This window comes from Nerophis ophidion, linkage group LG19 (assembly GCF_033978795.1).
Source record: "Nerophis ophidion isolate RoL-2023_Sa linkage group LG19, RoL_Noph_v1.0, whole genome shotgun sequence".
Taxonomy (NCBI): domain Eukaryota; kingdom Metazoa; phylum Chordata; class Actinopteri; order Syngnathiformes; family Syngnathidae; genus Nerophis; species Nerophis ophidion.
Window position 1 is genome coordinate 20,675,187 of NC_084629.1, and position 12,596 is coordinate 20,687,782.

Below are 12,596 nucleotides of genomic sequence, written 5' to 3' on the forward strand. Positions count from 1 at the left end.
TTTCAGCTAATTTCGCGGGTGTACGCTTGAGTCATACATTTGATTACTTGATGGCTGCTAACAGCATGTGTGAAATAACAACATATTTGACTCTGAGGTGTACACCTGTAAAATTAACTAAACAACTAACATGCTAATTTTAACATGTTAACATGCTAAAAGTTAGCATGCATCAAGTATCAAGATATATTACTCTGAGGTGTCTATCGTACCTGTAAAACTTGCTAAAAAAGTATAGCATGCTTATGTCTACAGATTCCAAACCGTTTCAAAGTCAAAATGCTCCTTACTAAAAAGCTAACTTGCTATCATTTTTGGCTAACTTCATTCTTTAGCAAGTTTTGCCGTTGTACTCTTCAGAGTCATACATTTTAGTACTTGATGGATGCCAACAGCCTGTGAGCAATAAAATATTGGACTCGGGGGCGTATATCTGTAAACTTAACTCAAAATATAGAATTCTAATGTTAGCATATTAACATGCTAAAAGAGTTAACAGCCGCCAAGTATCATATTATATACAAGTAACATGCTCATGACAACCGATTCAAACCGTTCCCCAGTCAAACTGATCCATGCTAAAAAGCTAACATGTTAAAGTTTTGGGATAATTTTGCATGTGCGTTATTGTCCATCATCTACTTGCCTTCAGCACCGTCTTGTTGTCAGACGAGGGCGTCCTTCCGGCCCAGAGAGCAAATTTACACGGGTCGCCTTCGATGTGCTCCGTCACCCCCAACTCTGACGTCTGCAAACATCAAAAACAATCAGATAAAAATCAAAAAAGAAAAAGAATAAATCAATAAAATAAAAACAAATAAAAATAATAATCATTAAACAAATGGCATACGAGTGAAATAATATTTGATTTAGTATTATTTAAAAAAAAATTCCAATGCGGTTTTGGCTTCTCATCTAAGATTTTGGGTGTTAAATTGGAGCTAAGTTGATTGATCGTGATGAAAGCTAAAGCAGCAAAAATGAAAACTAATAGAATATTGACACACCAACTAGGACTACAGGTTAAATGTTTGAAAAATTTTCTAAAATTAAATTAGCACTTTAACAGTTAGCATGTGCCACTTAAGTTATACAGTATGATTCTAAGGTGTGTGGCTGTGAAATCAGCTTTAAAAGTTAGTATGCTAGCATGCCAATGATGGCATGTTAACAGTTAGCATTTATCAAGCACAAATGTATATGACTATGTGGTAAATGGTTGAAAAAATAGCAAAACAAAGTTATCATGTGTCACCTAAATTATACAGTATGATTTTAAGGTGTGTGGCTAAGCTTCAAAAGTTAGCATCCTAATGATAGCATGTTAACAGTTAGCATTTATCAAGTACAAAGTTGTATATCTATGTGGTAAATGGTTCAAAAAAGGTAAATGGTTGGAAAAATATCAAAATAAAAGTTGGCATGGTAATAGTTAGCATGTGTCACACAAGTTATACGGTATGATTAAAGGTGTATGGATTTACAATTAGCTTTAAAAGTTAGCATGCTAATGGTAGCATTTTAACAGTAAGCATATACTAAGTACCAAGTTATATATGACTATGGGGTAAATGGTTGGAAAAATAGCAACAAAAAAACCTTAGCATGTGTCACAAAAGTTATACAGTATGATTAAAGGTGTATGGCTGTGAAATTAATTTGAATAGTTAGCATGCTTGCATGCAAATGCTAGCATGCTAACAATTAGCTTATATCAGGTACCAAGTTACTGTATATGACTATGTGGTAAATCGTTGAAAAAACAGCAACTTAAAGTTAGCATGCTAACTGTCTAGCATGTTATACGGTATGATACTAAGGTTTGTGGCTGTGAAATTAGCTTTAAAAGTTAGCATGCTTGAAAACTAATGTTAGCATGTTAACAGTTAGCATACCGCATTTCCTTGAATTGCCGCCAGGCTGCTAATAGATATAAAACTTCTTCTCACTCCTGCACTTACCAAAGGCATGCAGTAAAAATGTGAGTGTGATGTAAGCTTGGACCTTAAATCCTATTGAATAGCTCTTAATCTTCTTCCCTTTATGCGGTTTCAAATTACCGGTATTGAAATCAGCCTCCTCCATTTTGAAAATGATGACAGGGGAAGTGTCACTCGTGACCTCACGAGTTTGACCAGGTGGTAATACTAAGCATGCAATAATTATTTTGGGAAGCGAGTTTGACCCGGCAGGCACATACTATATGCTCTGCGGCAATTCAAGGAAATATGGTATATCAAGTACCAAGTTATATGACTATGGTGTAAATGATTGGAAAAAATTGCAAAAAAAAGTTAGCATGTGTCACACAAGGTATAAAGTATGATTAAAGGGGTACGGCTGTGAAATGACCTTATAAAGTGTCAATAAAAAAGGAGTGTGTGGAAGTGGACTGAAGGGCCAAAGTACACACTACTGCCCCCTGCTGGTCGGTGTACTGCACTCACCAGTAGTTTGTGTTTGTATTGATATTTGGTTCTTCCGGATGAGTCCTTGAATTCCTTGCTGAAGACCAGAGAGAACTCGAACAGGAAGAGGTGTCGGTCCCGCCCCTTTCGGATGAGGGAGCGCGGGTCCCACACCTGGAAACTGTCCTGCAGGATCAGCTCGCCCTGAACCTCCAAGTTCTCCTCGAAACCTGCAAGGGAATGTAAGACGCTGTAATCGACGCCTCTCAACTGCAGAGAGTACCAGGCACTTACTGTGTGGAACACATTCACATATACAGTAGTCTTAACTGTTATTAATTCACCTTTTGTATTCATTTCTTATTACACCTTTTATATGATTTCTTATATTTTATTTTATTATTTCACCTTTCATATTGTTTCGGATATTATATTTTATTATTACACCTTTTATATAATTTCTTATATTTTATTTAGTTTTATTTTATTATTGCACATTTTATGTAATTTATTGTATTTTATTTTATCTTATTATTGAAAGTTTTGTATCAATTCTTATATTTTATTATTGCAACTTTTATTTTATTTCTTACATAAAATAAAAATCATTAAGCGTTGACCGGTCTGCGGATACAAAAAGGTTGGGGACCACTGCCTTAGGGATCTGCTCCAGTTTTGTTGTTCTTTGAACCTGTTCACATCAATAATGACAATAAAAGTATATTCTATTCTATTCTAAATAATATAAATATTTCAATGTATATATTCTGATGATTAACTTGTGTGATGACTGTATTATGCTGATAGTATATATTTGTACCATGAATTGATTAACGTGGACAAGTTGAAAAATGTATTCGGGTGTTACCATTTAGTGGTCAATTGTACGGAATATGTACCAAACTGTGCAATCTACTAATAAAAGTTTCAATCAATCAATCAAAAAATATTTGATGGTTGGGGACAATTTTCCGACACGGAGCGTGGAAATTCCGACCTCCTTAAACGCACCATTAGCATGGTAGCGCTAGCTTTTCAACATGCTATTTTGTTGTTTTTTTTGCTGGTTTTACAAGGAAAGCATTGAGGAGTCGACGCTTAGCTTAGCTATCCAGCGAGCTAGTTCGGCTTTGTTTTTTTTATAGCATTACTATTTTTGTTAAATAGCTGAGATAGGCACCAGCGACCCCCGCGACCCCAAAAGGGAATAAGCGGTAGGGAAATGGATGGATGGTTTTCCATAAAATTTTAATTGTTTTCGTCATAGCTTTTGCCAGGAACTAACTACTCGGGGAGTGTTGGTCTCCCTGCGGATGTCCGGACTCGGTACCTTCCAGCATGGCCAGGTGCATGGCGTCGTTGGCTCGCTTGGGGACGCTCAACATGACCTCCAGGCCGTCTTTGATCTCCCCTTTGCCCTCCTCGCAGCAGGACAGCAACTCCTGCCCGCCGGGAAGTCGAGGACAGTCGTTATTATTATTATAATTATTATTATTATCGTCGTCGTTATCGTCACGCCGGTACCTTCAGCAGCAGTTGGTACTTGGTGATCCTCTGCACGGGTTTGATGAGGTAAGACGAGATGGAATTGGCGAGTCCTCGTCGCTGCTGGATGTCCTGGACACACAAACACACCCATTTTAGCAGCGTGTACCTAATGAAAGGACCACCTTCGCATTGCAGGGGATATGGAAATAATGCATCTGCTGGCAAAGAGGGGTAACTACAACCAGGGGCGTCGCCAGACATATTTCAGTGGGGCACGCGCCCCACTGTTGATCTGCAGTGCCCCAGTAAAAATTTTACCAATAAAAAAAAACGCTTCTGAGTTTTAAGTCTACATAACATAGACAACAGCGCACATACTACTTAATATGGTAATTGATTGCTACTGTATTCACTCCACGAAACAGTGAGCACATGGCTACTTAATATGGTAATTTATTCACGTGTGGATCGAGACTTCGGTTGAGAGAGAGAGAGAAACAGAGAGAGAGGGGGGGGGGGGGATTCGAATCACTGCTTGAGGTAGGTGACGTTAGCCAACAACAATTTGTTTATTACAATATTTTGATTTTGATTTGACTCAAAATGTAACTTCTAGATGGATTTAAGACAGTTATTCGCCCGCAGCAGAGAAGAAGCGAGGGATGAGAGATGTAAGTGAAGTCCTAGCTAGCTAGGCAACATCATTGTCTTAAGTTGATACTAAGTTAGCTTACGTTATTCCTTGTATCAAGACAAACATATTCATTTGCTGTACAAGCTGTCGGGGGAATTTCCAATGAACATGAAACATAATGTTGGTTATTGTCTGCTGGTTCTGCATCAATGATGATTAGGAGTAAGCATGTGTGAGTTGAGTGCTTCTCAAATGCTTTATCTTCAGGAAGAAAAACATTTTTCCATATCATCAAGTCGTGAGCCAAATTTTTAAATCATTCAAGTTTATTTCAAAGAAAAATAGCACAGTAGACTTGTCTTGTTAATCAATGTGACTTTGACTAAAATAATCTTGTTTTTTCACCAGAAAAATGGCTACAGCTAAAGCATCTGGTTTTGTTTCCAGAAAAAATAGTAACATTTCTGTATTTGTCTTCAGAAAGATGGCTGAAAATATCGGGTTTTGTTGCCCCATTTAGATTTTTAAAAAATATATTTCCATGTCTGTCCTGAGTCCTCCTCCAACTTGTTAGTCGGTTTGCCTTCTGCTAAAATACTCAATAGTCACTAGAAAAATGGCTAAAAATAACTGGTTTTGTTGCCACAATTAGATTTTTTTCTCCCTAAACTTTTTTTTTTCATGCACACATCTGACTGCGACTCACTGAAAATGACACACAATCCACTTTTATGTCACGACCCACCAGTTGGGAACCACTAGTCAACTGTATAACAGTTACTGTAATATTTCCATGTCTGTCCAGAGTGATTGACCACTTTGCAAAAATGAAAATGAGACGTCACAGTTTACTTCTCAGAAAATGATTCCCTGAACAGACACACGACAGTTCATTTATTCTACTACTGTGGCTTTATTGTTTTGTGTATATTTTATAGTTTTGTGTATCTGAAATAGGATTAGCCAAATTGCCATAAATGGAAATTAAATAATATAAAATAACCCAGAGATGTAGGGGTGCTTTATATTTTGTTTTACTTTTGTAGATGTTAAATTTGCAGATGATCACTGCAATATATATTTCAAAAATATTCATTGCTCTTCCTTTTTGCTTTAACCAGTAGCAGTTTAGAAGTCTGGAGTAAAAAAGTGCACAAGTAGGTCAAATGCATTAGTTAATTTCAGGTGGTTAATCAAAGATCCATACAACATAATCTGATATGATTTCATAGTTTAAAGCACTATTTATGTATTTTTTATGATAAATAAGTGCTAAAAATGTTTTTGCTTGTGCGCTTTGCACGCTCACATGAATTATTAATGCCCCAGGTGTGCCCCGGTACACTATTAGGTCTAGTGACGCCCCTGACTACAACCTCTTATTTTGATCATTGATGTAATCGAGAATACCGTATTTTCTTGGATTGCCGCAGGGCATATAGTATGCGCCTACCTTGAATTACTGCCGGGTCAAACTCGCTTCGCAAAATAATTAGCGCATGCTTAGTATTACCGCCTGGTCAAACTCGTGACGTCACAAGTGACACTTACCCTGTCTTCATTTTCAAAATGGAGGAGGCTGATTTCAATACCGGTAATTTGAAATCGCATAAAGGGAAGAAGATTAAGAGCTATTCAGTAGGATTTAAGGTCCAAGCTTACATCACACTCAACTTTTTACTGCATGCCTTTGGTAAGCGCGGAGTGAGAAGAGGTTTTAAAATAATTAGCGCATGCTTACTTTTACCGCATGCCTTTGGTAAGCGCAGGAGTGAGAAGAGGTTTTGAATTAATTAGTGCCCCGGCGGCAATTCAAGGAAATACGGTATTTCATGTCTTCGCACAGTAAAGGATGTGTTCTCACGTCAAAGAAAGTTCCGGCGTGTTCCAGAATGAGTTGACTGGAGTCGGGTTTGTTTTTGCAATAATCCACGTAGATGTGGAACTTGTCAGCCTGCGGGAGGAACCACAACAATGTTAATAACAATAATAGAGACAAAAATAATAATTACAATAATCATGATAATAAATGATTACACCCATCCATCCATCCATTTCCCACCGCTTATTCCCTTTTGGGGTTGCGGAGGGCGCTGGCGCCTATCTCAGCTACAATGGGGCGGAAGGCGGGGTACACCCTGGACAAGTCGGCTCCTCATCGCAGGGCCAACACAGACAGACGGACAACATTCACACTCACATTCCCACACTAGGGCCAATTTAGTGTTGCCAATCAACCTATCCCCAGGTGCATGTCTTTGGAAGCGGGAGAAAGCCGGAGTACCTGGAGGAACCCACACATTCACGGGGAGAACATGCAAACTCCACACAGAAAGATCCCGAGCCTGGGATTGAACCCAGGACTGCAGGACCTTCGTATTGTGAGGCAGACGCACTAACCCCTCTGCCACCAATAATTACAATAATCATGATAATAAATGATTACACTAATACTAAAAATAATGATAATTATCACAAAAAATAGGGGGGCACGGTGCGACAGGGGTTAGTGCATGTGCCTCACAATACGAAGGTCCTGAGTAGTCCGAGATTCAATCCCGGGCTCGGGATCTTTCTGTGTAGAGTTTGCATGTCCTTCAACCTCTAAAGACATGCAACTGGGGATAGGTTGATTTGCAACACTAAAATTGGCCGCTGTGTGTGAATGTGAGTGCGAATGTTGTCTTGTCAATTTGTGTTGGCCCTGTTATGAGGTGGCGACTTGTCCAGGGTGTACGCCACCTTTCGCCCAAATGCAGCTGAGATAGGCTCCAGCAACCCCAAAAAGGGATAAGCGGTAGTAAATGGATGGATGGATGATAATAAATGATTACAGTAATACTAAAAATAATGATAATTATCACAAAAAATAGGACAGCACGGTGCAACAGGGGTTACTGCATGTGCCTCACAATACAAAGGTCCTGAGTAGTCCGAGGCTCGGGATCTTTCTGTGTAGAGTTTGCATGTCCTCCCACCTCTAAAGACACGCACTTGGGAATAGGTTGATTTGCAACACTAAGATTGGCCCACCCCATCCTCCCGCGACCCCAAAATTGACAAGCGGTAGAAAATGGAAATGGATCACAAAAATAATGACAAGAATACTAAAAATTATAATCATAAAATAATGATGGTAAAACTATAAATAATCATAATATAGTGATTAAAAATTATACCAATAATATTGTTAAAGGTGATAATTATAATACTAATATTATTGATAATAATAAAGTAATGATCATAATAAATTACTGATGATAATAATACTTATGATAATGTTAATATTACCAATATTAATATTACTAATAATACTATTGATAATAATATTACTGACAATACTTATAATAATATAAGTAATAACAACGTTGATGGTGATAATAGTAACACTGAAAATAATAATGATTAAAAGTAGTGATAACAACAATATAAATAATGAAAATAACAATAATGATAGTAGTAATTATAACAATAATAGTGATGATTAAATGATGATAAAATAGTAATAATAATGAAAGTAATAATAATAGTAGAGATAACTATTATAATGACATAATAATATAGTAATAATAATAGTAAAGATAGTAATAACAATAATGATAATTATATCAATAACACTGATAATAAAATAATGATAATAATAATGATATTTATAAAAATACAAATAATAATAATAGTAATTATAACAATAAAATAATGATATTCATGATAATAAGAATAATAATGATAGTAATAACAATAGTAAAAATTATGGAAAATAATAATAATAAATGTTACGATGATGATGATAATGATAATAATAATGCCTTACCCAGGTGACAAAGCAGTGTCCAACATCCTCTGGCAGCTGCTCGTAATTGATCAGCTCCTTCAGGAAAATACTGCAACAACACAGTAAAAGTATGAAAAATACTGCAACAACACAATAAATCTATGAACATACTTCAACAACACAGTAAAAATATAAAAAAGTACTGCAACAACACGGTAAAATAATACAAAATACTGCAACACAATAAAACTATGAATAATACTGCAACAACACAGTAAAAGTACAAAAATACTGAAACAACACAAAAGTATAAAAAAATACTGCAACAACAAAATAAAAGTATAAACAATACTTCAACAACACAGTAAAATAATACAAATACAGCAACAACACAGTAAAATACAAAATACTGCAACGGCACAGAAAAAGTATAACAAATATTGCAACAACACAATCAATAATATTTGAAATACTGTAACAACACAATTTAAGTGTAAAAAAATTACTGGAATATTACAGTAAAGGTATTAAAAAATGGTGCAACAACACAGTAAAAAAATAAAAAATACTGCAACAACACAATAAAAGTATAAAAAAATACTGCAATAACACAATAAAAGTATAAATATTGCTGCAACAACACAATAAAAAAATAAAAAATACTGCAATGCAGTAAAATAATAAAAATACTGCAACAACACAGTAAAAGTATAAAAAGTACTGCAACAACACAATAAAAGTATAAAAAAATACTGCAATGCAGTAAAATAATAAAAATACTGCAACAACACAGTAAAAGTATAAAAAGCACTACAATAACACAATAAAAGTATATAAAAATATTGCAACAACACAATAAAAGTATAAGAAATACTGCAAGAGCACAATAAAAGTATAAAAAAAAATACTGCAACAACACAACAAAAGAATAACAAATACTGCATTCAAAGAATACAAGTCATATGTTGTCAATGAAAATACTGGGCTTGATTAGGCAGGTTTTGAGTCTTTTTCCAACTTGTGCACAAAGTTCCAACTAAAAAAAAACTTCTCAGACGTTCTTACAAATGTCTCCTGAAAGGAGCAAAGATGTCCTTGAAGTACAGGATGATGAAGGCAGCCAGGATAGAAGGAGCAGTCCACCTCCACAAAGCAGCACAAGACCACTCAGTTTTTAAATGTCTTTACATTAAAATGTTTGATTTTGTCTTGAAAATACTTTTAGCATTGAAAAAAACACCTTTTCTTTAATAAGTTAATTAACAATAAGCAATAATCCACCACAAAACTGTTTTAAGGGAATGTTTTGTCATTAATGGTAAATGAAAAGGCTGTTGGTCTTTTTTTTTTAGCAAGAAAAGTTGAAACATGTTTTCATTGTAAATCGGCTACACAATAAAATATTGAGTGGAAGCTGTTAGAAGTGCAACTTTATTCTGTTTTTGGAGTTCCTCAGAGACTCGTTTGAGGTCCACTTGTATTTTTTCTTTGATGAAAAAAAAATGTTATGTTATAAAAAAAATCCATCTTTGACAAATTAGTTGGATTTAAAGGGTGACCACTTTGAAACATTTTAGGAAAATATTTCACATGTTTTTCCTGTAATATTTATTTTAATTATTTTTTTTTTTTTACACAAAGAAAAGAAAAGACATTAAAAAAAAGATATGTAATATTTATGGATATGTTTGAGGATGCTGAAAGATTTGAAGTGTTTAAAATAAAAAATATTTTAATATATGTGTCCGTTTTTTCAGCTGATGAGGGACAGTGTGAATTTGTGGGAAAGAAAATACTGATAATAATGCATCAAAATCAGTGTTGTTATGAATTATTTACAGATACACACAAATATATATAAATATATATATAGATACATACAGATATATGTATATATATACATATATAAACATATATATGCTTTAAGTACATATAGATGTATATATATTTATATATACACATATATACATGTATTTATACGTACATATATATGTATATACACACATGTATATATATATACAGTATATATATATACATATGTATGTATATATAAACATATATAAGTTTTTTAAATACATATATGTGTATATATATACATATACACACACACACATATACATATATTTATACGTATATATATATGCATATATACACACATATGTACATATATATATATACATATATATATATATTATGTATGTATATATATTTATACATACATAAATATATATACATGTGTGTATATAAACATATATATACATACATACATACATATACATATATATATATATATATATATATATATATTGGGGTGTAACAGTACGTGTATTTGTATTGAACCGTTTCGGTACGGGGGTTCCGGTTCGGTGCGGAGGAGTACTGAATGAGTTTCACACGAACATATGAAGCAGCCTTCTATGCTAAAGTCTTCACAAGCTGCTCCGCTCCGTTCTGCCTCTGTCTCCTACACAGCACAGAGCATTGTCCAACCCACACAACCATCTGATTGGTTACAACCGTAGCGGTAACAAGCCAATCAGCAGTGCGTATTCAGAGCACATGTAGTCAGCGCTTCAGCGTCAAGCAGATAGGCGTTTAACAGGGGAGCAACGGACTCTCCCCAAATTATACTAAACACTTCCAAGTCAACTACTTTCTAAACATCACTATGAGCCCGTTGATCTTATAGAAACATACTGCAGCTCAGCTCACTTGCAGTCCTGGCTTTAGGTGAAGGCTAGTTAGCTTTTAGCGCAACCTTAGCTCATTTTGCGGTGTGTGTGTGTCTGTGTGTGCGTGCGTGCATACGTGTGCGCATGTGTGTGTGTGTGTGTGTGTGTGTGTGTGTATGTGTATGTGTTACGGACAGTGTTGATTGAGGTATGTTGAAGCAGCAAAGAAGGACATTATGTTAAATGAAGAGTTTCTGTCTCTGATAGTGTATATAATAATGTAAGTGCATCATAAAGCCGACATGACAGGGATGAATAGTCTCTCCTATTGCTATTGTACTATTTTTCAGCTATAGTTACATTAATCATTAGTAATGTAGCAGCCTAGTTTTGAATCGCAGGGTCCCTGCTATCACATGTTAATACAAATATAACATTTACATAATAAACATCAACTACAGGCTTCCCCAATGCTGTAATAAATTAAGCATGAAGAGTTGACTTGAAACTGTTTAATGTTGCACTTTTTATACGTAGAAGAAAAGTTGTGTCATTTTATTTCATCTAAGCAACAACTTGAGGCAGTTTAATGTGGATTATCGTGGGCAGAATTATTATAGTGTTCCCAATGTTAAAAGGATCAAGCCATTGTTTACAAATTTGGTAAATAAATAACCAAAAAATTTATATTTTGTTGTTTTCTTACTGTACCGAAAATGAACCGAACCGTGACCTATAACCAAAAAATTTATATTTTGTTGTTTTCTTACTGTACCGAAAATGAACCGAACCGTGACCTCTAAACCAAGGTACGTACCGAACCGAAATTTTTGTGTACCGTTACACCCCTAATATATATATATATATATATATATATATATATATATATATATATGACTTACTTATAACACTTTTTTGTCTGTTTTTCCTGGCTTATTAGACTTAACATAGTTTTAAAGGAAGTGGAGACGCGGGTTCAAAAGGAGAAAAGTTGGACTAATCCCTAAAGAGCAGACTTCCTTCTGAGTTCCTCACTTGTTGTGGAAGTCGTAGATGTCCTGTATGTTGCCGAAGATGACGTGCTCTCTGTTGGCGATGGCGGGCGGGATGTCGTCACCGCCTTTGGTCATGTCCCACAGGTAGGTCTGACGAAGCAGGACACACATCACGTTAGCACGTGCCTGAGAAGGTAGCCATCGGGGACGTTCTCACCTCCAGACATTCCTGTAGGTCTCGGACGTACGTCTTCTCGGTCTGCAGGAGCTCGGCCATGATGAACCTGAGACGGTGTTTGTTTGTCAACAAATGCTTTGACTTCTTGTGGTACAATAAACAACGTGAAGGGATTCGAGAGGCATGTGAACTGAAGGTACTTGCTCATTTGGTGGCGATTGTTCTATGGTGACACCTAGTGGTCACAATAATTCATGACGTGAAGGTCATGATGCGGTAATTTGAACGATGCGGACACGTTTGTTACTGTATACTTTCTAATATGCATTGAAATTTTGATATTTTTTTATATTTGTTTATATTGACAAGTGTTCAGTTTAACACTGCAATATTGTTCAACTAAAATATACAATTTCAGAAGAGATTACATACAAACGCTGACATGCGTG

At 35.4% G+C, this 12,596-nt stretch overlaps 1 protein-coding gene across 3 annotated transcripts in view; it reads right to left on the reverse strand.

The window, feature by feature from the left end:
* The window catches only part of LOC133538161 (kalirin-like), a 259,495-nt gene that overhangs the window by 110,738 nt on the left and 136,161 nt on the right, over positions 1-12,596 (reverse strand). For all 3 annotated transcript variants that reach the window (XM_061879521.1, XM_061879520.1, XM_061879519.1), the window contains exons 29-36: positions 12,187-12,253; positions 12,010-12,119; positions 8,342-8,411; positions 6,395-6,484; positions 3,933-4,025; positions 3,739-3,850; positions 2,448-2,638; positions 647-748 (exon numbers count right to left, since the gene is read on the reverse strand). In XM_061879521.1, the coding sequence (XP_061735505.1) occupies positions 647-748; positions 2,448-2,638; positions 3,739-3,850; positions 3,933-4,025; positions 6,395-6,484; positions 8,342-8,411; positions 12,010-12,119; positions 12,187-12,253 (835 nt within the window). The remainder of the gene's footprint in view (positions 1-646; positions 749-2,447; positions 2,639-3,738; positions 3,851-3,932; positions 4,026-6,394; positions 6,485-8,341; positions 8,412-12,009; positions 12,120-12,186; positions 12,254-12,596) is intronic.